At 47.5% G+C, this 27,129-nt stretch overlaps 2 protein-coding genes across 4 annotated transcripts in view; both read right to left on the bottom strand.

Moving 5' to 3' along the window:
- Positions 1–2,481: 2,481 nt before the first annotated feature.
- On the bottom strand, positions 2,482–7,659 carry AIRIM (AFG2 interacting ribosome maturation factor). The gene is made up of 5 exons (XM_081872478.1): positions 7,403–7,659; positions 5,047–5,328; positions 3,941–4,120; positions 3,277–3,395; positions 2,482–2,826 (listed from the first exon to the last, which is right to left on the bottom strand). Exons 1-5 carry the CDS (start codon positions 7,642–7,644, stop codon positions 2,786–2,788), a joined length of 864 nt encoding a protein of 287 aa, XP_081728604.1. The 5' UTR covers positions 7,645–7,659; the 3' UTR covers positions 2,482–2,785.
- A 2,907-nt stretch (positions 7,660–10,566) lies between these two features.
- The window catches only part of EPHA10 (EPH receptor A10), a 39,524-nt gene continuing 22,961 nt past the window's right edge, over positions 10,567–27,129 (bottom strand). For all 3 annotated transcript variants that reach the window (XM_081872419.1, XM_081872417.1, XM_081872418.1), the window contains exons 6-17: positions 25,522–25,646; positions 24,122–24,290; positions 22,027–22,138; positions 21,724–21,779; positions 20,092–20,217; positions 18,513–18,698; positions 16,619–16,680; positions 16,298–16,501; positions 14,305–14,454; positions 13,906–14,099; positions 13,574–13,738; positions 10,567–13,119 (exon numbers count right to left, since the gene is read on the bottom strand). In XM_081872419.1, coding sequence (XP_081728545.1) covers positions 13,005–13,119; positions 13,574–13,738; positions 13,906–14,099; positions 14,305–14,454; positions 16,298–16,501; positions 16,619–16,680; positions 18,513–18,698; positions 20,092–20,217; positions 21,724–21,779; positions 22,027–22,138; positions 24,122–24,290; positions 25,522–25,646 — 1,664 coding nt within the window. In that variant the 3' untranslated portion in view covers positions 10,567–13,004. The remainder of the gene's footprint in view (positions 13,120–13,573; positions 13,739–13,905; positions 14,100–14,304; positions 14,455–16,297; positions 16,502–16,618; positions 16,681–18,512; positions 18,699–20,091; positions 20,218–21,723; positions 21,780–22,026; positions 22,139–24,121; positions 24,291–25,521; positions 25,647–27,129) is intronic.

Below are 27,129 nucleotides of genomic sequence, written 5' to 3'. Positions count from 1 at the left end.
AAGAGGCAGAAACACAGCTCGTCGCTTCAACAGCCGCAACACCAAATGCAGGGAAGCTCCTTGCAGCAGCGGTGCAGGATGCTCTTGGGTGCCTTAATGTGTGTTGCCTCAAACCCATCCATCACCATTTCCAGCCAGAAACACTACATTAGTAGAGCCGTGCAATGTTAACAGGGACAGGTGTTTTGTGGGTAACAAGCACAAGCACCAGATGACCGTAGGAATGCACAGCTTTGACGCAGATTGCCCAGATGGGAGGGATCAAAGGCACCTGCTGGTCACGTGTCCTGCTGGAGCCCTGCGCTGCTCACTCCTGGATGCAGCAAGGGAGTGTTTGTGCGAGATGCCATCACCCACTCCAAGCTGCTTAGTGTATTTTAAGTATTATCATATGGGATGATAAAAATGCATTTGGTAAAAAGAAAAGAGATGGAAAATGCAGTAAAGGAGGACCAGGAGCTAAAAGCACTGGGCTATTTAATTTTAAGAAGTTTTTAGGAGCCTTTTAAGAAATTCAAAAAAGAGAAACAAGCACAGAGGAGGTAGAATAAAACCAGGGTGAGTTTACAATGCTATTGTAATGTTACAATGCTATTGTAATGACTTTCATCCCAGCTTTCAAGACAACTCACAATAAAGTGTTATAAATAATAAAATAAACCAATTATATTTGAAGGCAGGCGATTTTTCCCGTTGCGCAGAGGTGGGATCTTCCTCTAGCAGGTGCGCAGCAGGGCTGTTTAAAATACCAGAGTATGAAATGAGGAACAACCACTGACCTAATATGCCAAGTAAGAGAGGCAAAGGGTTTTGCTTTGCCCCAGCCGCTCCCTCAGTAGGAAGGTCTGCAAGCGCCCTCAAGTGGACACACAGCATGCAGGGAAGCAGTAAGAACTCAATCCCATTTTGTTATACAGTCACAAACACTTTAAAAGCTGAATAGTTTCCTTCCATAGATACAGTGGTGCCCCGCAAGACGAACACCTCGCAAGACGGAAAACCCGCTAGACGAAAGGGTTTTCTGTTTTGGAGGCGCTTCGCTAAACGAATTTCTCTATGGGGTTGCTTCGCAAGACGAAAAAATCTTGCGAGTTCCCGCGGGTTTTTTTCGCTTTCCCCCCCCCCCTTTCCTAAGCCACTAAGCCGCTTATCAGCTGTTCCGCTGACAAGCCGCCTCTCAGCTGATCGCTAAAAGCCGCTAGACCGCTAATAGCGCTAATCCGCTAATCCGTCAATGGGCTTGCTTCGCAAGACGAAAAAACCGCTAGACGAAGAGAATCGCGGAACGGATTAATTTCGTCTTGCGAGGCACCACTGTACAGTGATGCCACAGTATAGAAATGGGAATATTACCAACCTTCTTCACAGGGCTGTCGAGACAGAACACTTTGCAATTTAACAGTACCACCGAAGTAATACAATCAAAACTGATTTACAGTAGCTGACTGCTCAAGCCTGCTTCTCAAGGGGAACGGCACTTCCACCAAAAGTGGGGGAAAGCTGTGGGAGGGATAAGGCACAACCCTTTTCATCTTTGCTCCTAACAACTCCTGCAAGGCAATTCCTAAAACTCTAAGAGGTCAAAGGGAGTTCATTCAGTCCAGCATCCTGTTCTCACAGTGACCAACCAGATGCCCATAGGAAGCGCCAAAGCAGGACCTGCATGCAATAGCACCCTTCCCACTTGTGATTCTAGCAACTGGTATTCAGAGCAATAGTGCGTCTGACAGTAGAGGTAAAACATAACCATCATGGCTAGGAGACATGAATTGTCTAATTCTCTTTTAAAGCTATCCAATTTGGTGGCCGTTACTACATCTTATGGCAATGAATTCCATAGTTTAACTATATGCTGTGTGAAGTACTTTCTTTTTCCATCCTGAATCTTCCAACATTCAGCTTTGTTGGATGGTCCCAAGTTCCCCCAGACCCCTTACTTGCCCTTTTTCCAAACTAAAATGCCCCTAATATTGTAACTGTTCCTCATAGGGCAGCTATTACATCCCCTTGATCATTATGGTAGCCTTTTTCTGAACCTTTTCCATTTCTGCATTTCTGCATATGGTGCAACTGCACCATAGATTTGTATAACAGCATTGCTATATTGACCTTCTTCCAATTCCTTCTATCTTAGTCATTGTTCCCCATCTGTTGAATTTGATAGCACTGTGGTCACTGTTCCAAATCAGTTCACCAACACTTACATTTTACACCCGTTTCTGAGCACCACTTAAATGATGCACATAACTTCTCCTCTGTTTGGTGCCACGACCAACTGTCATTAGAGTATGTAGAAATGTTGCCTCTTTGTTGTGGCTAAATACAAATTCAGCCAGGCTACATGCATCTGTTCCTGGAAAAAGGGACACCTGGTTGATCTTCTGGAGAAACTACCCCACACACCCTCACCCAGGCTATGCTTCTTGCAGCTGTTCCACTCTGGACAGCTACAGGCACAACAGGAAAAGGGACATTTTGCACTCCAAGAGTGCGACATCAAGTTTAATTTACAAAGAGGCGCCTACCAGAAATGGTGGCATGTGGCTCAATAAGGAACGATCCCCAGCTACTGGTTCACATACTCTTCATTTCAAATCTGAGGGCCAGCACCAGCCCAGGTCTTCACACAGAGCAGGATCCGGAATTGTGCATCTTCTGACTACGGGGCTGGGGAGCTCCATCCAAACAAAAAGCAGCCCTGTTTAAGGTCTGGGCCTCTTCACATGGTGGTGAGCTGTCCCAGGAAAGCTGGCCTCTCTTGGGAAGATGAGCAAGTTCCATGTCCTCACACGGCTTCCAGAAAGAAGGAGACCTTCAGCAACACTTCTGAGAGACAGATCAGAAGAGGACTCTTTGTGAGGAACAGGTCATGGGTAAAACTTCAAAGCAGGGATACTGCAGGTGCAAAGCATTGTTGTTTTCTATAGGCCAATATTGGTTCAGTTGTGCATCTGTTCACAGATGATGGGCCTGTTGGTGGCTATTTGCCAGTGACTAAGACTTTCCCGTCAAAATCTTACCTCTGCCATGAAACCTTGCCCTGCATCAGCACTAGCACACTGCCTTATGTTGCAGGAATGGTGTAAGGATCACAACAAGGCAGTGTACGTGAAGGTGCACTGAACACTCTCCCAGTATTAACATTTAAGATACCCAAACATGAAGCCTCCATATTCATGGTACTATACCTCTATCCAGCTACTAGAAGCTGAGGATTTGTGTCTGCTACTGACCCCACCTCATCGCCAAAGACATGTTCCACATTGGTGTCATTACCTTCTGCTGTGTTTTGGAGGCCCTGCTGTAGCACCTGCTCCCAGGCCTTTGGAAGAGCTTGCATCTCCATCAGGTTCGTGTAGCTGACCTGAAGGAGGAGAAACTTGAGCCCCAAGTATCTTTTCAGGTGTTAAGGACAGATAAGCAGCCAGCTCAAAGTGGAATGACAGAGACTCATTTCAAGCTACACAAATCAGAGGGGCAAATGAGAGCAGTCCAGAACAGGTTTATTTGGTAAATTTACATCTTGCCAGATGCTCTCAACAGGAGCTTTTCAGGGGCGATGAGAAGAGCTGAACTCCATGGAAGGAAAGGAGTGTTTCTGGGGGCAGAGGGCTTGAAACCTGCCTCCTCCACACTTGCACAGCTTGAAAAGTTGTGGAAGAATGGCCTTGGGGCTGGGGCCCTGCAACTCTCACAAGTGACAACTGAATCAACAGTGAGGCATCTTATCCAGAGCTGGAGGCAACAAGGATTCTGGTGTGCTAATGTTGTTTTCTTTTACTGGCTTGTGTTTCAGTGTTTATTGCTAAACTGAACTGTTAGCTATCTTGGGGGTCTTTTTCAAGACAGACATAAAGGCTGCATAGATAAGTATTTTAATAAAGGTCTGTTTCTGGAGAACAGGAGGACCTTGCAGATGCAGAACTTTTTCAAAGGATACACACGGTGGTAAAATTCTTCAACATCCAGAAGCCACTCGAGCATGTCTGCCAATGAGGGGCATGATGCAGAGCGCTGGAAGGTCGTCTCCAGGCTTAGGCCATCTCCTGGCTGCTCACAGAGCCAGAAAACGCTGTCCACACGGACCCCAACAGTATCCCTCACCTTCTGGAGCTCCAGTCTACACAAAACAAAGACCACTCATGTCACACTCTGGGGTGGTTTCCATAGAGATCAATCGCCCAGAGAAACTACTGGTTCATTTTAAGTGTGCTAATACTGGCTTTCATCATACATTGTTACATTCTCTCTTGTTTGCACTTCCGCCATATTGTCTGAAGGGCCTTGCACAAGTTTAAGACGGCGTGAGAATCTGGCCTGCGCATCTCTGCTGCCCAAGCTCAGGTTGGAGATGAGAAATTTTTGGCTGATTCTCTAAAACAGGCATAGGCAAACTCGGCCCTTCAGATGTTTTGGGGCTACAACTCCCATAATCCCTAGCTAACAGGACCAGTGCTCAGGGATGATGGGAACTGTAGTTTCAAAACATTTGGAAGGCCGAATTTGCCTATGCCTGCTCTAAAAGCTGTGTAGACAACTTCAGCAAAAGGCAAACGTTGCTAATATGAACAAAGGTCTTACCTAAATTCAACCTGTTGCAATGGGAATGGTGAGCTGAGCTTGGGCAGCTCACTAGGAACTGCCACAAAGCTCACTGGGTAGAGCCAAGGGAAGCCAGTCTGAGCTACCCCATGTGGGCTGCTGTTATGAAAATAAGTAAAAACATGAAACTACTTTTTTTAACTGCGAAAGTGCAACATAAATAACTAACTGAAGCTAGACAAAGTCAGCTGAACTTACTTATTTCAATGGGAATTAAGTTCAATTAACTTAAGATCTGACACCAACCCAAATAAATTTAGATGTACTTTTAAGATGCCACAGTTTTAAGTTATAGAGTAATAATATAGAATTGTTCATGCCTGCAAAAAACTGCCTCCTACCAAATAATTTTGACGTGAACTTTTTTCACACTGTGAATGACTCAGAGAGATGCAATTCCCCCTCCCCTCTGCCCTACCCACAATGCAAAGCAGATGCCCTTACAGGTGGTCCTGCTGCAGCACCTCCAGCAAAGCCTCCATGGCACATTGCTGCTTGTGCCTCAGCCTCTCTGGCAGATCTGGGAAGTCTCGCAAGGGGGTGTTGGCAAAGGAGACCTTCTGGGAGGCCTGCATCTGCTCAGCCAGGTTGGCCAAGGAACTGAGAAGAGGTGTGCAGGCAGCTAGCACTCTCTTCCAAGCCTCGTGTTGCTCCTGGAGAGCACGGAAACACTCCTGCAGGGCACTGTGAATGGTGTGCAGGGAACTGGAGTCCCCAGAAGCCATCCTGGAAACAAAACACAGAAGTCAGGTCAAGAAGCAGCCCAGATAACAAGACTCCAGCAACACCAGGCTTGGTTCAACCTGCCCTTCCCCTCACTTGGCTTGTCACACATCTGCATCAAAAACAAAGCAGATATTTCCTTTTGCAGAACATCAAACATGTTTGCAGGACTCAAAACAAGTTAGTTAAGTCATAGCAGTAGGCTGAATCAAAACTGATTCAAAACCATACACATACAAACACACACACTACTGTGTATCATTTTTTTTAAAAGAATACCTGGTTTAAAATGAAATCCTAGTTTAATACAACACCAGGAGGGTGCCAACTATGTCCCTCATCCCTCAGAGTTTAGGTAAAGCTTTGAGGAGAACAAACCCATCTTCCCTGCCTTTTTCTAGAAGGGCTGAAGGTTGCTAGCTGGGATTTCCTCATGCTATTAACCAAGTTAATAAATAGATTCCGGTTTTTCATTTTTTAAAATTTCCTTCTCAAGTCCTATAGCCGAGTGGATTTCCTAGGTGAACTTCTCAGCCACAGTCTATCATGCCAGTCATTTACAGTGCTTTTTAATACTGTTTTCTGAAGCAATGCTAGCACAGCCTAACTGCTACAAGCAGATAATGCTCCATCACCAAGCTATCCTCATGGGTACTTTTCAGGGCCAGCTCTGGATTTCATGGCCTCCATGGAAAGTCTCACATTGCCATCTGCCGATCCCAACATACTCTTGATTTAGTGTTTACTCTTAGCAGGGAGAGGGATGGTGAGAAGGATGATGGTAACCCTGTTGTCATGGCCAGAATGTATGAACTTTGGGCAGCAGACCCACTCTGCAGGGGTTGCAGAGCAATTCTATGGTCTGCCCCCAGAGATTAATGGAACCTAGTAGGTTCCTGAATGCTCGGCAGGCTGGGACGGTGCAGGTTTCCAGTGGATAGAGCTGGTGATCTAGTCAAAGCCTGGGTCGCACTGTGGGGCGGTGCAATGAGATGGGATATTGACACAATTGCTCCCAGGAGTCCTCTCTGATGTCACAGAGTCTGCTCTGCACCTTGTTTACTGAGCTGCAGCAGCTGGTAGATGACCAGAGTGCAGGTGGCAGGAAACTTGTACTAAAGCTGACCAAGTGCTTGGTAGTTTACATAATTCTGCCTACCAAGAAGTGCTGAAGGCAGGAAAGAATGACAACTTTGCCACCTCCACTGAAGAGCCATCCAGCAGTCACTTTAGGTGTCAGGACGCTGATCATACCAGAAGTGTTGGGTGAGCTTCTGGAGCATTCAGTGTTTGCATGACACTCTGAGAATAAAGTTGCTCAGCTTTATAGCCTTGGATGCTTAAGTGTCGCAGCCCCATGGTGCTCAATGCAGCACACTCCCAAATTAAGCAACTGATTTTCCCTTTATGCTATCCAGCAGAAACAGCAGGACCTTTTCCACAGTGGCTGCCAAGGCTTGAAACACTCTGCCCCGGAAGGTCCACACACAGAAGGTCCTCCTTCTTCCACAGGCTGGCAAAACCTCCTCTGGTCCCCATCAGGCATTTGGGGGTGCAGCAGAGATGCCAGGCACCGCCCAGCAAGTGTCCAGAGAATTGCATCCTTAATGTTGCTCTGGTTTTATTTATTTTGAATCTCTGGTGCAAGTTCATGAAGCACTGCTTTTCTATTTTAACCGGTTTGCTCTCCTTTCTCCAGCAAGTCGGCAGCAAACTGCCACGTGTTTTCTCCTGCGCCCTAAACTGCTTTGAGGGTTTAGTTTTCTTTGCGATCAAATGGTGTATTAAATTTTATTTTTTTAAAATATATATATTTCATATAATTCATTATTTTCAAGACTTCTGGGCATGTTATTCCTCACCAGCACCTGCCTAGAAAATTCTTACGAGGCTGATAGGATTTAAATACCGAAAATATTCGGCATTTTGTAGGTGAAGCTGACACGGCTCCCTCCGCCCCAAGGATGTGCTTTGCCTTCCTTGGACGGAGGTGGTGGTGAGCAGGGACAATACAGCTTTCCTGACCTACCTGCTTCTCTCCGGCACAAAAGCCTATTGCTGCCAGGCAAGGACCTACCTCAGCCCTTCCTGGCCGGCGCTACGCGAGTGCCGCTCGGGCCTTGGACTCCTCTGGGTGGGGTGTGCTGGGAAATGTAGTCCCTTCTCTCTTTCAATCTGCGCTTGCGCGCTTTGCCACCTCCCGCCGAGTTTCCATTGGTCCAACTCCCGCGCCTCTGATTGGCTGGTTGCTCCGAAGGTGATGGGAAGGGGCTGGGCCGAACGGGCTTTTCGCGCGCCGCTTTCTTTCTCGGTTGCCATGGCGACACGGCAGCGGCGAGGTGACTATTGCCTGGCGACGCAGACTACACTTCCTTGGAGCATGTGCAGAGCGCTCCTTTCCTCCCTCTTTCAAGGCCAGATTTGTGTAAACTGCTCGAAGTGAATAAATGGATCCAGCAGCAGCAGCATCCCAGGCTATGATCCCTGCTCCTGCAATGAGACCCCCAAAGCAGGCGGCCCAGACTTGGTGATCCGCCCACAGCGCCTCCACCCGTTGCCAGGATTCAGAATCTACATATTGGTCCGCATTCAACCCACCACAAAGCTCAGGCCCTGAGCCAGGTTTTTCTGGGCCACTCCTGACACACTGATGCTGCAGAGAAACAGAGCTGGGCATCACTAGGGAACTCCTGCCCCTCGTTGTGAACATTCTCCATGTTTCTCGAGACTTGTGTACTGATGCAACAACAGAGCGTTAGCAGCATCTTTATACTGGACCATCCACATGCCATTCTACGGTATTCTGTGTTTTTCAGTGCGTCCTCAAATGTTACCACGTTATTACCCTCAGAACTGGGACTCTTGCACTATCACCCAACAAAAGTGGGGCATTCATAGTATAAAAAGTAATAGGATTTCAGCAAGAGATTACAGGACCCGCACTGACTGGGAACAAGGCAGTACGTTCACCCTGAAAGGTCTGCAGGTGCAGTTTTGAAAGCGGGATTCTGTATAGCTGTCTGATACCATTATGAGCATGCCTTTGCTCTCATCCTCCTAATATCACAGCTCTGCATTCTTGTCAGTAAAGCCAAAGTCACCCTCCTCCCTCCCTTTGTTCCACAGGGTGAGGAAGGATGAAATCTCATAGATTCAGAGTTCACATCTTTCTACCCAGATGAATTGTCCCAGGCACATCTAGAATCAGCCTAATCCCCCTGCCCTGCAGTCTTGATAACAGTTAGTCTTTGGGAGTCCAAAGAGCTGAGTCTGTTGTTCTAGATGTTAGTTCGTGGTGCAAATATAGCTGTGGACCATTGGCCCAACTAGTTCAGTCTTGTCTACACTGTGTGGCAGCAGTTTTGACCAGCACTGTCAGGAAGCATTAAGGATTGAGTCTAGAACCTTCTGCATGAAGAGAAGCCAAAAGCCTTCCTTTGGCTCCAGAGTTTGCCTCCCTCTCCATTTCCATAATACTTGCATGTTGATAGCAGGAACAGCAAGAACCTGGAAGCCTAATTCCTGCTGCAGAATAAACAAGCATGTGGGTGAGCAAACTGAGGAGGTGTGAACTGTATTTAGACAACAGGAATATGATAATGTTATTAATGGAGGAAAATGCATCCAGCTAAACCCAATCTAGACTGTTTCCTTGCCATTCCAGTGTATAAGCAATGCATGCACTTTGCCATATGTCTTTTTGTGGCTCCAGAATTCATGATGGGAACTGAAACACTTAATCTTCCAAACATAATGAGAAAGATAAGGAGCTGTGGCTGACACTGAGCACCAAACAGCCACCTTCGGTAAGATAATGACTTCAATTGTTGCCTCTCTGCAGAGCACCGTGATGGATGTGTACATTGGCTGCAGAGCTATTTCGGATATGCCACAAAGTGAGCATTTATCATTGCAAGCAACTGTTGGGGCGGAGCAAGCAGCCTGCTGGAGCTTGTGCCATTAAACACACTCCCAAGCAGCTGTTTCTTGTGAAGTGCTCAGAGCTTCTTCCCTCTGACCTGTTGAGGGGCCTTTGGAAAAGCTAACAAACTCAGTTCATGAGAGAATTTAGTTCTGATCTTGTGCCAGGAGACTGTTTTCCTATGTGATCCGGGCTTCATTGCAAAGAACAGGCTGCTGTCAGTCTGATTAAAGCTAGTCCAGAGCTGGCACTTTTTAGCCAAAATATAAGACACCCAAGCTGGGTTAACATTCAGATCATTTAGTATTCAAGGAAGCAAAGGATATGATAGCAGAAACTTTCTATGAATTATTTTTATCGAGAAAAAAAGCACAAAGTAGCAATTAACGGTAAGCCAGGGAAGGCTTCCCAGGGAGAGAGAAAGAGGACTTGAGAGTGAGTCCATGGCACAGTTGCCCAGGATGACTTCACTGTAGCATAAACATTACCAGCTTAAAACTCAGCAGGCTTGTTCTTTTTCTCAATTTGAATCTAAGCTGATTGCATCAAAACACAGTATTTTCAAAGATACAGGATAGCTATGGATTGTGACTAAAGTGTATACCCCACTTCCCAAACCAACGGTGGGAATGCACTGGATGCAGAGTAAGCAGGAGTGTGTACACGGCCTTAGAAAGGTAAGGAGAGAGGTTCAGTGAGAAAGAAGGGAGAATTACTCCTTCTCTCATACATCCTTCCACTCTGTGTCAGGCGCACCAGAGGAGGTGGTGATTCAAGAGAGTGCAAGGATGGACACCACCTGGGAGTTCAAGAATTCTAGGGAGGGAAAAGACGGGAGAAACGGGGGGCGGGAGTTGAAGCCCAGGGGGGAACTGGCAGAGAGACAGAACTGTTTTTAGGGCATGGGCAGACTCGGGGATTCTAGCATGCGAGGGCATATTAGACTTGGAGGGTGGGGGAGGCTTATTGCACAAAGGGAGGTGTCCTGGGAAAGCAATTTTGAGATATGCCCCAAAGGAGAGGCCTCTGTTTAATAAAATAAAAAAGGGGTTTAGGCTACAGTGGGAGTTTTACAGGACTTGTTGCATATCACCCTTCTCAGCATTCCCAGTGATCAATCAGTGAGTGAAGATTTGATTAGAACTGGAGGAAGTTGTGCATTTGTGATCTCGGGAGGTCCCAAACAAGCTGACTAGAAGATGGGAGTTACTCCTCTCTCCATGGCAATAGAGAGTTTCCGTAGGAAACTTGCAACTTGAGTTGCTCTGTGTAGTTAGATCCTTCCTAGCTCACCTTTACAGGTAAAAAATAAACTAAGGAGAAAAGGTGCTTGCTAGGGAACACATAAAATGGTGAAGGATTCTTGCTCTTGGGAAACACTGCATTAACAGCCATGCATGTGTCTTTCAGCTAATTCAAGCATACTGTACTTTATTTTATTTTATTATTGCATTTATATCCCACATTTCTTCCAAGGAGCTCAAGGTGGTGTGCAGAGTTCTCCGTCCCATATTATCCTCACAACAACCCTGTGAGGTAGGTTAGGTTGAGAGACAGTGACTGGCCCAAGGTCACCCAAACTCCCCATCTGGTGAGGTGAACAGGAATCAAGTGATTCAATTTCTTGCTCTAAAATATTCTCTAGATCAAACAAAAAGATTCATGTTGCACAGTCTCAGAGAGATGGTGCCTCATAAAGGGAAGGTAGTCTTTCCACAGAGGATCTGGACCAACTGGCTGGCAAGGCAAGTGAGAACCATCCACTTGTCTTTCAAGTCCAGCAGGCACTAATATTTTCAGTAGCCAAACGTGGAACCAATGATTAGGGCATGTACTTGGTTGGCTTGCCCAAAAGAGCAGGTCTTCTCCTTCCCAACGTTCATCAGCTCTTCCTGTATTCTTCCAGAACAAGGGACAGCTGTGAGTTTCTGCATTGCTCAGAGTTCTCACCTGCAGCTTCCCTTGAGTCTGAAGCCTCTATAGCTTGTGTGTATTGGGCTGAAGAGGTGGGCATCCTGAGGGAAGGAGGCCTCTTCTCCAAAGCACTGCTGGCATGGAAGGACTTGGATCTCCACAATCCCCACCACAAAGAAATGTCAGCTGCAGCTCACGTGAGGTGCAGTGGTGCCATTCAGAACAGCATGCCCACTGTCTGTGCTCCAGAGCTGGGAACACAGATGGGTGGAACAAGAGAGCCCTCCCCTTTGGACTCCTTTCCCTTTCAAATCTGTCTGTCTCCAGTGATTATGGAGTTGTAAAAAACAACCACCATGTACACTGATAAGCATACAGTAAACTGCTGTGGACCCAAACAAAGGAGGATTGCAAAGGCCCACTTAAGTTAGTCTATCTAAAAGCATAAGTCTATTTGGCAAATGCCACACTGAGACAAAGAGGAGTGGGCAGTGAAGGGAAAAACCCACCAACATAGGAGGAGAAAGAGGAGTCTGGCTCTCCCAGGAGTACCTGCCGTGGCCTTCAAAATTGCATCAGGATACCTGCCTGGGTGCCCAGTGTGGCCTCTGAAGACTAGCCAGAGGGTTCCATCATGGCTCAAACCACCACCTGCTGGACAGCACACACAGATGCTTCTTATCTTGCTGCCTGCAACATATATTGTCTCCAACTCATGACCTGGGAAAGAACCCAATGTCCAGAAAGGAAAGGTCCCTGATCTAGGACAGCCTAGAGGCCTGCCTCTGCTTCCACCTCCCATCAGCTCTGTTCATTTGGTCCAGAGTTTGGGGAGATCTCCCCATCACCCAATGCAAGCTCCCAAGCCAATAAAGTGCTAGGAGCTGTTATGGTCCAGGCCTCCAAGAGCGCAAGTAGGTATGCTAACCTGCAGCTTTGCTGTTGGCTGAGATCAGGAACGAGGGAAGGACTCCTGAATTTTGCTTGTCCTGCAGAGACCAGCTAAGTCAGCTGAAGCTTGTGATAATTTCTCTGCATCCTGCGAAGGCTGTTCTGCTTTGAGGAGTCAGGAGCAATGGGAGTCTGAGAGAGAGGTGTCTGTGGCTAATGACTTCAGGAAGAGGTGCCATCATAATTGACTGCTGCAAGCATTTGGCACTCAACAGCTGAGCGGGCTGGAACTCAGCAGCATGTGAGGCAGGATTCCAGTGCCCACTGAGAAAGGATTTCCAGGGCAGGAGCCATCATCCTTCTACCCTTTAACCGATTTTCTTTCTGGCTGTGCACAGTCATATTGGACAAGGTTGGCATCAACACAGTACCATCAAAGTAGCCCATACTCTTGCAGTAAACCTGTTCCCAGTTGTGCATCTTCCTGCTCTTGCCCATGTGGCCTTCATTCCAGGTAGAGGTGGGGTGTGCAGTCTTCCCATCTGCCCAAGAAGTGATGGAAGGAGGCTGGGAAAGGAGGCTCACTGGAGAAACAGTCACTCTACTGCCCATTGAGGAAATTTCAATAATTGGCAGCTTCTCAGAAGATGCATTGCTCTGAGTTCAGACTCTCAAGGGGCTTAAGGGTCACCAGCAGACCCTCTTGCTCAGTCTCCTCTCCAAGGTGCCATTGGGGTAGATGGGGAAGAAAAAGACCAGCTCTTCAGCTGCTGCAGAGAGGTCGCTCTGGACCACCCATGGAAGGGGGCAGTTGGTTCCCACTACCTTCCTGTGTCTCCGGGACATAGCAGCCAACATCATCTGCTCTCAGGTAAAGTCTCAGAGACGTGGCCTCACTAGGGCCAGTGGGCAGCTCAGGTTGGTTCTGCAGACACACACCGCTGCCCTGCTTTCACACCTGCACTCCGTGGCCATGCATCTGGATCACTTGAGCCCGGAGCGCTTGGATCCCACTTAGGAGGGTCTTTTGGTGTGCCACAGAGGTGATCCCCAAGCTCAGAACATCTCTGGAATAAAAAAAAAAAGTGAGAAGCCCACTCCATACCAGAGTCAGTCTGAGCACAGCAGCTCACCTGGTCCCATCAAGCAACTAAGACTGGGAAATGGGGCTGATGGATGGTGAGGAGGTCCTCAGCAGTACCAGAGCCAGCAAGTGGGAACTGGGTGCAAAGCACAGCAGAACACCCCTGAGGAGAGTTCTGAGAGACCATAAGCCAAGTCAGTTGTTCAGGAGGCCCAGGAAGTGTGCGTCAGACTCCTAGCTGCCACCACTCAAAAGAGAAAGCCGCCCAAGGAGCAGCAGCAGCAGCTTTCTCAGGTTAGCCTGAAGCCAACCCCAGAGCCAGGTTGCCGCCCTGCTCTCTGGGCCCTTCCCTGTTACAAGGGGCCATAGTTGGGTGTAGCCAAGCCTAGGTGTGGCTGGCTGGCAGCATCCTTCTAGAGGAGGGGAGATTCACTTACTGTACTGTCATTCTGGCCACTGAATCCAGGTAGCAATAGCCAGCAGCCACAAAGCTGTCCTTATACCTGCTCATCTCAATGGCTTCCAGCCACTCCCCAACAGAGCTGAAGTATGGGAAGGAAGAAAAGGGGCAGTCGGGGGGAGGGAGGGAGCAGCTGGCAGTCCTGGAAAGAAAGAGAGAGGAGCTATGTGGGGACATCACAGGAAGGAAGGTCTTATGCCCCAGAACCTTCCACCTCCCCCTAAGCTCAGATGTGTGCAAATACAGCCTCTGTCACTGCTGTTTTCTACATGGGCTTGAAGGTGGGAGGGTCGGGGATAATGCAGTCACCTGGCATAGGTGAAGATGCTGTTTCTCGATAGCTCTGGGGCCTGAAGCATGTTGCCAAGTGTGCTATGGACCTGGGAGAATTTTGGTCTCTCAGTACAGTCCTTCTGCCAGCAATCTAGCATCAGCTGGTGCAGAGCCAGTGGGCAGTTTGCAGGAGCAGGAAGCCGGAAGCCGTCTTCGATGGCTGTTATCACCTAGAAGCAATTGTTGGAGATAGAAGCCACACCCAGCAGGAACGTGGTAGGATGCTCTCGCTTGCAACCTTTACCAAAAGCACAACCACACCCACCACCAAGCACAACAGAGTGGTGGAGAGGCAGAGGCCCAGAGAGTCTTGGCCTGCCCATTTTCTGCTCCTCATCCACACCACCACCTCCAGCAGACTGGGGAGCCACTTACGTCCTGGTTTGACATGTCCCAGTAAGGCCTCTCTCCATAGGACATCACCTCCCACATGACAATGCCAAAGCTCCACATGTCACTGGCTGAACTGAAACGGTGGTACTGGGATGCTTCAGGGGCCAACCACAGCACCAAGCTTTTCCCACCCTGGGCACGCATAAAGAAAAGGCATTGAAGAAAGACCAGAAAATAAGTAACAATAGAAACAAAATTAATTGCAATAGGGACAAATGTAAGGTTCTACACTTAGGCAGGAATAACCAGATGCATAAATATAAGCTGCGAGACACCTGACTTGCCAGCAGTACAGTACATGTGAAAAGGATCTGGGTCTTAGTAAGTCACAACCTTAACATGAGTCTCATGAGTCAACTGTGTGATGATGCAGCAAAAAAAGCTAATGCAATCCTAGACCGCGTCAACAGATTTATAGTGATAGATTTATAGATTTATAGATCAAGGGACATTTTAGTACTACTTTATTTTGTTTTGATCAGATCCCACCTGGAGTTCTGTGTCAAGTTTTGGGCATCATAATTTAAGAAGTATATTGACAAGCTGAAGAATGTGGAAACCAAGCCCTACGAGGGACAGTTTGGGAGTTGGGCATGTTTAGCCTGGAGAAGAGAAGACTGAGAAGTGTTATGATAACTATCTTCAAATATCTAAAGGGTGGTCTCAAGGAAGCTGGAGCAGGCTTGTTTTCTGCTGCTCCAGACGGGAGGGCCTGAACCAAGAGATTCAAATGAGAAGAAAGGTGATTCCAACTAAACATTAGGAAGAACTTTCTGATGGTAAGAGTTGTTTGACAGTGGAACAGACTATCTTGGAAGGTTGTGAACTCTCCTTCTCTGGAGGTTTTTAAGCAGAGGTTGGATGGCCACCTGTCAGGGATTCTTTAGCTCTGTTTCCTGCTTTGCGGAGGGTTGAGCTAGATGACCCTTGGAATCCCTTCCAACTCTACAATTCTGTTGTTCTACAGAAAACACTACACACACACACATCTGCCTCGTTATCATTATTATGTATTAAATCTGTATACTGTTCTTCATCCAAAGATCACAGGGTTGTTCACAGCATAAAAATACAAAATGAGAAACAAAGTTCAGGTCTTTCCTGCTGCCAGATCCCCGTTTCCATTCTCTCTCTTCCCCACCTGCTACCGGAAAGCTGGCCTTTATACTGCACATGCAGCACAGCTGGATTGCTCAGGCGAAACTCTGTCCCAAATTCATTTAAAATGAGCTAGTTAACGTTCAAAGCAAGGTGTGTGTGTGTGTGTGTGTGTGTGTGTGTGTGTGTGTGTGTAGGGAAAGGAAGGGAAGTCCTGAAATATTCAGGCAATAGTTAAGTTCTCCTGCTAGATGGTTTACAATTAATATTTCATGAGGCAGCTTGTCGCTTGCCCAGCACAACCCATTTAATGTCTTTCATCAAGGAAGATCACAGCAGCAGCAGGAAGAGAAAGAACAGGGAAGCCAGGAGGGCTTCCTCATTCAAAGCACAGGAAACACCAAGGGGTGATTCCAATGCCCCTTGCAGTGCTCCCCTTATGCCTCTGCACATACAGCTTACTGTATATCCGCTGCCTGCCTTCTCCTCTGCTTTCATCAAAATGCTCCAAAAATGCTCATCCTGGTGGCATCTGGAAGGTGTCATTCAAAGGCTTTGGTGTGTATTTTGATACTTAAAATGTGCACAGAATCATAAAGTTGGAAGGAAACCCAAAGGACATATAGTCCAACTCCCTGCAATGCAGGAATCACAGCTGAAGCTTCCCTGACAGGTGGAAAACCACCACCATTGGCAGTGTAACAGACTACTTCAGAAGGCGGTCTTCCAAGACTCTCCCTTCCTTGCAGGTTTTTAAACAGAGTTTGGATTGCCACCTGTGAGCTGTGCTTCCTGCATTGCAAGGGGTTGGGCTAGATGATCCTTGGTGTCCCTTCCAAGGATCTATTATTCTTCCTGCCCCCTCCCAAATACATACCAGCATGCTGAAAACCGTCTCCATCTTCTCCTCATGGCCTACCCTGAAGCCAGAGATTTTGCAGACCAGCTCCCCATTCACCAGGATGTTATGCGCTGCCAGTTTCTTGTGGACGTAGCCCATCTCGGTCAGGTATTTCATCCCGGAGGCAATCCCCTGCAGCATGCCAATCAGCTGGGAAGCCATGAGCTGCCCCTCATGCCGCTGTGGGTGGGAGGGGAAAGATCCATGAGGCTGGCTGCAGGTGCATCAGCAGAAGACTCTGCCAGGCAGGTGGCTGGCATAAAGCTCTTCCCACTATCGGGGAAAGGTCTTACTCACCCGCAGGAAGGAGTCCAGCACCCCATTCTCCATGTACTCCATCACAGTCATCATCGGGTTCCCTACACAGAGAAACAAGAATCCAGTCTGTCTGTCTGTCTGTCTGTCTGTCTGAAAACCAGCTGGATGAGACAGAGGGCTCTATCTGTGACATTAGGTCAGGAAGTTGTTAATCATGTGCTGGTAGCAACATCACATGCATGTTCACACAGAGGCAGTGTTGTAGTGCTGTACTTCCTGCACTAGTAACAAATTGGAGTAGATTACCTTTGAAGTGCCCTTGTGGGAGGAAGCAATTGCTTGGTCCCAGTAAGGCAGTTCCATAGAGCGGTGCCACACAAGGAGCAATTGCCCACCTGCTTATGCTGTTGCCCTAAAACTCTCCTCTCTCTGGACTAGCCTGATGAATGAAGACCAGCTGCTCAATGAACCCTTTGCAGTGAGATTGGCTTCCCAGCTTATTAAATTAGCTACAGAATCCCTAAGCATCTTAATGTTGTGGGCTGGAACTGACACATAAATGAACCTTTGGCCTCCAGAGTGTGTAGTCCCAGCATTTCTGGATAATCGTCTTTCTAAACAACATTAACCACCACAGACTCCACTGCAAGCAATTAAGAAAACCATCAGTATTCTCTCCCTGCCTTCACACAGGACAGTCACTTTCCTGAGATGGCTTTTAAATCACCCAGGCAATTAGGCAGAACTGCAGCTATACACACACAAAAAAAACCCAAGCCAGGCAGCGGCTGCTTTCATTTTTGCTGGCCACAAGTAAGTGCGTAATTATTCCAGTCCCTTAATGACTGTTAAGGAGAGGAAGGGCATTGGGGCATTTGCCTGCCTGATCACACTTTTCCCTGGTGTAAACTGTTCACAGAACCACCTGAACTGCCTCACAGTGTGAAGCCAGCATGCCCTTAAACACCAAACCTGGTGGCTCCTGCTGCTTTTCATGCATAGGACACCATGTTCCTAGAAGGAGCGCCATGTGCAGGAGGATCAGCAACCACTGCCTCAATGCAAAGCCATCTTTTCTAAGAACATAAGTAGAGCCTGCTGGATCAGACCAATGGTCCACCTAGTAGGCATCGATATTCCTTCAGTTTCATTGAATGTCCATGAGTTCTAGTGATATGGAAGAGAGAGAAATGTGTTCTTCACTCCCCATGGGAGAAAAAAGACAGCAGGTTCTCTCACTTGTAGGGCTGCATTCCCTCCTAGGTCTTGGGGCTGCACACTAGTAATGGGCTCGGCAATGAATGTGACCCTTATCCTTGTTCAGTAGGAATGGGCGTAGCCAAGGGGTGGCAGGGAGGGGCAGCTGCTCCCCTTAATCAATAAAAATTAATAAAAATACATAGCTAACAGATTCTGCCCCCCCAAAAAACAAAAGGCCTGTCCCCCCCAAAAAAAATCCTGGCTACACCCATGGCAATAGGATACATTCTATCCACACAAAAGGCAGACTTTTTTTACACAAACACACCACACCTCCATTTTAGCAAGGAAGAGGCATCACCACAGCAAGGAGATTCCCAATGCCCTCAAGCAGGAACAGTTAGGGGCACTGCCTGGAAATAATCTCAAACCCCAGGTAGAGCAGCCTGAGGTTCCAGAATACAAATGCGGAAGAGAGCCACCTCTCTCTCTCTCCCCCTCCACACACACAGAGAGAGAGAGAGAGAGAGAGTTGAAATGAAACTTGGGCATCTTCTCAACATACACTTGGCAAGGGAGCAGAGGTCAGTGCCTGATACACAGTCTTGGACCTCCCTTGAAGGTGTGCAACACAGGCGCTTCAAGGGGCTATGCAAGGAATGATTACCTAGCGTTCTGAAGGAAGCACCATCTTCTGGCATGCAAATGGGCAGAATCCATAAGTGCTTCTTACCTCTGGTAACAACTCCCTCCAAGCGGACAATGTTGGAGTGGTCAAACTGGCCCATGATGCTGGCCTCAGTGAGGAAGGTGTGGACCTGCTTTTCGGAGCAGCTGGCTTGCAGGGTCCGGATGGCCACAGGCAGCTCCCGCTTACTGGGGAGCTTCAGGCACCCCTGGCAGATGTCTCCAAATTCTCCTGCCCGGAAGAAGGACCCGGAGTTAGAACCAAACTCCCTATCTGCGTAAGCAAGAAATCCACATGCAACAGCACCCTCCCTCCAGACTCTGAAAGTGGAAAGGGAGCCACTGCCAAAATATGAGGCCCCCTCAGTCCCTCATGGCTTCCTACAGAGGGTTTTTTATTGGAAAAGTTCTAGCAGAGAGGAATGGCAGAGAAAGGCAAAAGCTGGCATGTGCCAGTTGAGAAAGGGAGGAAAGGGGTGGGGGTGGGGTGCTGCTGCAGCTCTGGGAGAAGACCCAATGCCATTGTTGTTGTTTCTCTTAAATTTCATCTAGTTTGTGCTATTGTGCTGTTTTGGATTATCTATTGCCTTTTATGATTCAGGACCCATAACTGTTCTAACACAGTGGTTCCTGAACTTTTGCGGGCCGCTGCCCCCTTGGTTCCATAAATTCATCCCCAGTGCCCCCTTCCCTGTAAAAAGTGTTATTCGGAGTAGCAGTTTGCATGATCCACTAAGGAAGATAATAAATAACACAATAAGATTGAAAACACTAACAATTAATTGCACATTTACTCAAAATCTAATTAACACTTTTTAATTAATTCAACAAACCTGATTAACTTGATCCAGTGATACCAGCTTTTCAAAGTCTAATTTAACTTGATTCAGTGATAGGAGCTTTTCAAAGTCAAATTCACACTCCAGTGCTCCCTTGCTGCTCCCCTGCTACCCCCCGCCCAAGGTAATCCCACTGCCCCCATTTGGGAATCATTGTTTTAATACCTAACCATATGCAATCAGTTCCTACAGTTTATCCTCAGGCTTCCCCTGCTTGAACAGATACCATGTTCAACCCACATTTTACCAGCTTCCTCACAAGAATTTGTGAGGGACTTTGTCAAAAGCCTTACTGAAATCAAGATACACTATGTCCACAGCATTCCCCTTATCCACCAAGTTTGTAACTCCAAGAAAGAAAGAAAGAAAGAAAGAAAGAAAGAAAGAAAGAAAGAAAGGAAGGAAGGAAGGAAGGAAGGAAGGAAGGAAGGAAGGAAGGAGATTTGTCTGACCTGACTTATTTTTGAGAAACCCATGCTGGGTCTTAAGCAATCACAACATCCTTTTTCTCAGTGCTCACAATTATCATTGTAGACAGTATTGAACTATAAGGACTGATGACCTAACTCAGTACAAGGTAGCTTCCTAGGTTCTTTAAGAAGAGGAGGGGGGCATGCAACATATGGAGAAGACAGCAGCAGGGCTGTGTCCTCTCCAGGTCAAGGGGCTTCTACATAGGTGCACAGCTGCCTCCCCAGCACAATGAAGCATGGAAGGAAGGGACCTCAGGGGAGCTTGCCCAACAGGCCCACTGAAAAACAAAGGGCCTGGATCCACAACACTCACCTGTCCCGAGCAGCTTTTCCATTTTGATGCTGGAGCTATCGAGTTCCTTGGCAAAGAGAGAGACAGCCTGTAGGGGGTCTTCACAGGTCTTGGGGTCAACATACATCCTCCGGGTTGGTATCTTGACTACAGTGGGGCATCAGAGATGGCATTAAGGCCTTTTGCCAACACTGAGGTGCTGCAAATTTCCCTGACCTGGCAGAATCCAGCCAAGAAACAAATATTTTCCCCTGCTCCTGCCATCCTCCCCCCTCCCTATGTCTTCTCCATCATGGAAACCTGCCTTCCATGTCCATCCGTTTTTGTCACTGATCCAGAATAAAGTTACTTTTGAGGCTGGACCTGTAGAAAGAAACCCACTAATGTGGCAGTTAGACAACAAGCCAGGATCTCTCTCCTTACTGGAGGGAAAAGGGAAAACCAGTCTCATTTAACATCTTTCTAGGGAGTTAATACATAGCAACAGTTCCTTCCTGGCTGGAACACAGGCATCTCGGCACAGACCAGGTAGATATGTGTGTGAGCAATGCTGTAGTTTAACCACTTACCGAAAGTATCCTGTAAGTGACTGTATTAAAACTTCCAAGTTCATGAAGGAAATAAGTTTATATTTGATGCCTTGGCAAACTTAAGTATTTAACTTGCTTTGGACACACTTTGAAGGAAGGTTTGGAACTGGTGAGAAAAGGTACCATTAGTCTCACCCACTGGTCTTGGTTGCCTTCAGCCTGGACCCTCTGAGGGGGTCTGAAATTCATGAGCCCCACTGTTTGGTCTCCTGCTTTTCTATACAGCCAAGAAATTAGATGCTTTTGCTACTTGACTGTTGATGGCCTCTGTTCCATCTGCCTTGGAGTCCTCTGAAGGACCAAGCTGTAGCTTAACATCAGACCATAAGAAGAGTGTGCTGGATCATGCCAATGGCTCCTCTAGTGCAGCATCCTGGCCAACCAGATGCCCCTATGGGAAACATGCAAGCAGGACCTGCACACAAGAGCCCTTTCTTCTCCAAATTGGCATTCAGAAGCATTTACTGCCTTCAGCCATGGAGACAGAGCATAGCCACCATGATGAGTAGCCATCAAGAGCCCTCTCCTCCATGAATTTGTCCAATCTTCTGTTAAAGGCATCCAAGTCGGTGGCCATTACTGCCTCCTGTGGGAGTTCTCTAGCTTAGCTATCTGCTGCGTGGAGAAGTGCCGTATTTTATCTGCCCTGAGCTTTAGTATTGAATCCAGCATGCATTTCTGGTGCCTTCCTTCTACCACTCCAGTGCCACAGTTTGTGGAGTTCAGAGCAGTTGCTGAAGCCTAACCCAGAGCAGGATGTGCCCACTTGGCGAGCTGCAGCCGTTTTCGAGTACATGAAAACAAGAGCCTCACGAGGGCCTCATAAGGCCCTGGAGGCTTCCTTGCAGGAGCAGTTCCTTAGGGCACCTGCCTGGGCAGAATGAAGAGGGGGCCCTGCAAATGCACACTTCAGAGCCAGTCTAGAGAGGAGAGGAGGGAGGCCCAGGATGGCTGTCATGTTTGGAGTCTAAAACGGCACCACTGTAGTTCATCTCAGAAGCTGGACTCCAGGAGAGCCTCTTGCCACCCCTGCATCTTTCTCCTCCCTCTGCCTTCAACTCACAGTGGAAGTACAGTTCCTCCTCTCCATCCCGGTAGGCCTTGCTGTAGTCACACTGCCTGCAAGGGGGAGAAGCAAAAGCCACATTATACCTTCTCAGCCAGGACCTACCCCAGAAGTGGCCTCAAGCAAAGCCCCAATATAAGCTGTGAAGAAAGGCGTCAAGTCCCAAAAAGAGCTGTGTCCTCAGCCCGACTCACTTGTCTTTTTTTAAGCTAGTATGATCATGCTCCAGCTGCCCTACTCAGAAACCTCTTAGCAGAGGAGTGGGAGGGAGTGGGCAACATGGGATGGTCATGTGCTCACCTCCTCCAGGTCAGGATGCCCAGGATCACAGAAACCAACACAATCAGCCCAGCAATCGCCACAATGACCACAAGGACTATGGGGCTCTGCTCATGGAAAGCGACAGCAGTGGCTGCAGGAAGAAGTTTGAGGGGGGGAGAAATAGAAGGAAATGGGAGTTAGACCCACAGAAGCCAAGAGCGGCAGGGCCTGGCTTATCTTGAGCAACTGCCTGTTCAAGGGCCAAAGACAACCTCACTAGGACATTTGCTTTAATTGTGTGGTTGACTGGCAAGCAGCAAAGCTGGGAGACTTTAACAATACAGTCGTACCTTGGTTCTCAAACTTAATCTGTTCCAGAAGTCCGTTTGACTTCTGAAAACGTTCAACAACAAAGGCGTGGCTTCCGATTGGCTGCAGGAGCTTCCTGCACTCAATTGGAAGCCGCGTTGAACGTTCAGGTTCCAAAAAATGTTCGCAAACTGGAACACTCACTTCCAGGATTGCAGCGTTCAGGAGCCAAAACATTTGAGTTGCAAGGCATTCAAGAACCAAGGTACGACTGTACAATTCTATGCCTAGGGCCACAGTTCTGCTTTTCTGTCCCTCTCTACTTGTAATCCTGATGGAAATACCCTGTGCCCTAGTTAGCTTTATGGTGAAAAGTTCCCATTGCCAAAGAGGCCATTTTTGTCAGGATCACAGCTGGGGGTGGAGGTGATAAAACGCCCCTCTCTGCATACTGCAGCCTTAATATAATTTTTTTAATCTCCCAATGTTACTGCTAGTCCTGCAACGGAAGCCATATCTGGCCTGGTCCTAAGTCCCAAGAGGATGGAGATGCAGAAACGGTCTGAGCTTTCAGCTCCCACTCCTTGTTGAAAGCTGTGACTGTTGGAGGTGTTGGAATACGTGGAAGAAATAAGAGAGTAAGTGGAACCTCCAGACTTCCCAGACTGCCCCTTAACCTGTGCTGACCTTCCCTTGGGTACTAGACTGATACTCTCATACTTTCTTTCCTCATTTCCTTCTTCTTCCTTACCTTGGGAGAGGAGACATCTTTCTCCTTCTGAGAACTTTCCTATTCTGCCAAGCCTATGCAGGCAGTTAAGAATATATCCTTTCATAATGGTTAGCTGATGTCTGCTTATAACTTTTTATAGTTTTTATTGTATGGTTTTGTTGCTGTGAACAGCTTTGATATATATTTTTATGGTACAGATATTTTTTATAAATAAAGATCAGGCATGTTGCCCCTGGAAACAAAGACCACTTCGCTGTAGTTGGTGGTCCAAGAAACAGAAGTTTCTCAGCAAGGGGCTTTATGGCATTTAAAGGAGTGGGAAAGGAATCCAGTTGCCACCAAGGACTGACTTCTGGGCAAACTCACAGTGGGCAAAAGTCACTGGATGCATCAGGAAATCCAAGTCAGAGCCTTTTAGGACTTTGGAATTTAATGCTCCTACCTGCTTCTTTTTGATCCAGGCAGACTTATTTCCCTCTACCTCTGGAAACTCTCTTTGGCATAAACTAGTTAAGGTACTTATTGCTTCCTCTGCTATTTTCATTTAATTTCAAGAGTAAGTGACTTCATGAATGGGTCAAAGGGCAGTGCAAAAGCATTGTAGGCGAGCAGCCAGGAGCTTGTTTTCATCCTCCCACCCCCTGCCTCATGGTCTGTTAGGCAGCATTAATGAAATATTCTTTAGAAGAGAGGCATTAAAATGTATGGCTTACAAAGTGGTTTTACTTCAACACTTTAAGACTTGGCTTTCTGGCTTTTGCAAATGGCTACGTTCTATGAGAAATTTTTTATTCAATTCAGTTTGTTCCAAAAGCATCTTGTGTGGCAAATGGATGCAATTTAAAGCCCCATTAAACACAGCCTGTAGAATTCCTACTGGGTGCATCACCCCAGTGCTTTCATTTCCAGCTAGACAGAGTTATTAAGCTGAAACCTGGCCTTCTCGGCCCCCCTTCCCTGTTCACTGGGGGACTGAGGGGCTGCTGCTAGGCCAGGTAAGAGCTGCAAAGAGTAAGCCAGTTGGAGTCACAGAGGGTGCAAGCCTCCCAAGTGGTTTTGTTGCAGCCTCTCGAGAGACACTTGCACACTCACTCTCCCCCAGCGTTTCCACCTCAATGCTGTGGCTGCAGTTCCCGTGGTCCTGGAAAGCGGAAGACGACTTCTGGACTTGGAAGACATAGAGTGTGCTGGGCTTCAGGTTGTCCACTGTCACGGCTGGGAAGGTGGTCTTCAGGGATGAGTAGCTCTGCTCTTTCTGACCCTATGGGACCCCAGAGTTTCAGATTAGGTGAGACGCTGCTCCCCAGATCTAAGAGACTAGCTCATTCTTCTAGGATTGGTATTTTGCTCCACTCTAGGTTGTTAAGAAGGGAGAAGGCACTTGGGATGGGCTTTGCTAGAAGCCAAACGTAAATCAAATCAGCAAGGAAAAGACACAGACGTCTGGTTTTGTTCAATTAAGGTCTAAGATTCTCAGCCAAGAGGCTGTATGTGGAGGCTCCAGCCACGGCAGGCCACAAAACGAAAGGGCTCTGTGTTCTGCCCTCCTACAGCTGCATTTTATTCTATATATAGTTGTGGGTTTGGGGGGTCAGTCTGAATGATGCCCTGAGTCCCCTCCAGTTCTTGGAGTCCTGTATCAAATGAGGGTTGAAATCTAATAGAAGATTCTATAGCTGAACTAGTCAGAAAAGTCTCTTTGTCCACTTAAGTGTCCTCATCAATATCCCGAAAGAATCAGCTAGGTTGTGACAGCTGCAACTAAGTGATGGTGCCCTCCAGGCTAATGGGTGAGACTTTTCTCCACCCACCCACCCCAATCCAGCTGCTAGGTAGGGAAACAATAGCCAGAGGTTGTGTACGAGTTGAGCCAGAAGCAATCTGGAATCTGGAGACACAGTGAAATGTTTGCTCTGTGCTGGATCCAAAGCTGTGACTAATGGAGAAGCAAGATCTGTTGGTGTGTTGATGCTGAAAGCCCCTCCATCTTATGCTCAGGTTGTATATATGTGTAAATAAAACCACATATCCCAAAGACATTGTCTCTGCCAACCTTCATTCCAAGAAAATTGAACCTGGGTAAGAGCCTGGAACCCCCAGGGTCTTTCTCTGCTCGTAAATTGGGGTGGTGCACAGCTATATTTTCCTTTTTTAAAAATTAACATATTTACTGTGTATATTGCTGTGTCTTTTAATATGTACACAGCCTCAAGAATTTGGTGAAGAACCGGTACAGAAATGCTGTAAATAAATAACAAACCAGGAACTAGCTTAAGTCAAGCAGAGATGAAGGTGCTGTCCCTCTCCACCCTGCTGGTGTGTGGATTCCATATTCTCTCTCACCATCCCTGAACTCTTATAAGCAGCAATGGTGGAAGTGCTGGGTGGTGGGGTGGGGAGAGACCATGTCCCAAAGAGCAGCTTCAGTGCAGAAAATGAGGGGACCTGCCTTTCAGAGTTGAAGACAACAGCACCCCTCCTGAAACAGTTACCTTTTCATAGAAGCTAATGTCATATTCTGTTTCATTGGCGCTCAGGGCACTGGCCTCTTGCCAGGACAAGGAGATGCTCTTCTGCTCAATTCTCTCAGCGCGGATGTCAGTGACGAGCCTCTGGGCTAAGAAAGCCAAAGAGAAGAAAGGCAGGTGGGTCGCCAGCAGCTTTGCCTGGGCATGACTGGCCCACAAGACCTTAGGCAACCCCTGTAGGGCTCCTTATTTTTGCCATGAAGCTGTAGGACAGTTGTTCCCAAACTTTTTCACTACACCCTTGGATCCATAAACTCCTCCCCCTATTCAACCCCATAAAAACCATTATTCAGAATGGCAATTTGCATAACCCACCAGCCTAGTCCAGTTTGCTATTCCTATAAATAAATCAAGTTTAGTGCCAGTCAAAGTTATTTGGGCCAGGATTGAGAGCAAAGGGCTGGAAGGCTCCAAAAGTCCAGTATGAAAAGGAACATAATTTTCTGAAGAGAATCTAGAAAGCATGGGGTGGGGTGGGGTATATTAGGGGAGGGGTAGTATCTCTGGTGGGGGGCACATTGTGCTCCTTCTGGGGTAGTTTGTCCTCCTTTGGTCCCCACACTGCACTCAGCTCTCACCTGTGGCTCCTGGAAGTTGTCAGTTTGTGACAGCGGCCAAACCCAAGGAATGGTTTTGGCTGGCTGGCTAAACCAGGTGAGGGTAGATGATGGGTTTAGGGACTTCCCCTGAGTGTGAAGACAAGCTGTGAAGGATTGAGCAGACAAGACCAATAGTAGCCCAATAATCAAGAAGGCGGTTTCTGCACATGCTGTAGAAGGAAGTGAGGGGGTAAGGGAACCCATCAACCTGGGAAGGTAGCCCTTCCAAAAGAAAAACTCTGGTCCTAAACCTCCATTGCCTTGTGGGACATCTTTGGGACAAGAAAAGGCTAAGCAGTAAACCCTACACAAATCCACAGTGGAGTCCCTAAGAGAGTTGGATGGCGCTTAGTATGCCTATTTCTGACAGCTCCTGCAGCCAAGCTGGTGCCAAACATATTGCTCTGCTTTCCTTTGAACCACATCAGCATGGCCAAGAGGGGAGTCTTGTCGTCTGGGCAGCCCAGAGCCTCTATGCACACTGCCCAGGCTTGCGCCCCAGAGAGGTCACTTTGGGGCTGCTAACGCATCAGGTTTGACTTCACCCACAGAGGTGCACTCCACTATCTCTTGAGACAGACGTACACCAACAAGCTGGAAAGCAGAAAGCATGCAAGCTCTTTTAAAGAGGCTAAAACCACCACACAAGCTTTCATGCTGTGAACTACTGCTGTAAATACACTCTGTGCTCATTCATATTTCAGACACACACACCTCCCCACCACCACCACCACATTGCCCATATTCCGGAAAAGCAAACATTAAATTATTCACTACCCCATAGCTTGATTTGATCACTTTGGCTCCCTGGGACACCAATGCTCTCCTTAATTAAGAAGCCAACCAAGAGGGAGGAAAAGGACAGCATAGGAGCATGGATGGGAAAGGAAACAAACTGAGCAAGTGAGCCTAGCTTTGAGGGGTGGTGGAGAAAAATGATAAAATTTATTTTTTGTACCCTGCCCATCTGACT

This window comes from Podarcis erhardii (genome assembly GCF_964252035.2).
Source record: "Podarcis erhardii genome assembly, chromosome: 7".
Lineage (NCBI taxonomy): Eukaryota > Metazoa > Chordata > Lepidosauria > Squamata > Lacertidae > Podarcis > Podarcis erhardii.
The sequence above is the reverse complement of the archived record's forward strand: the minus strand, read 5'-3'. Positions and strand labels throughout refer to the sequence as shown.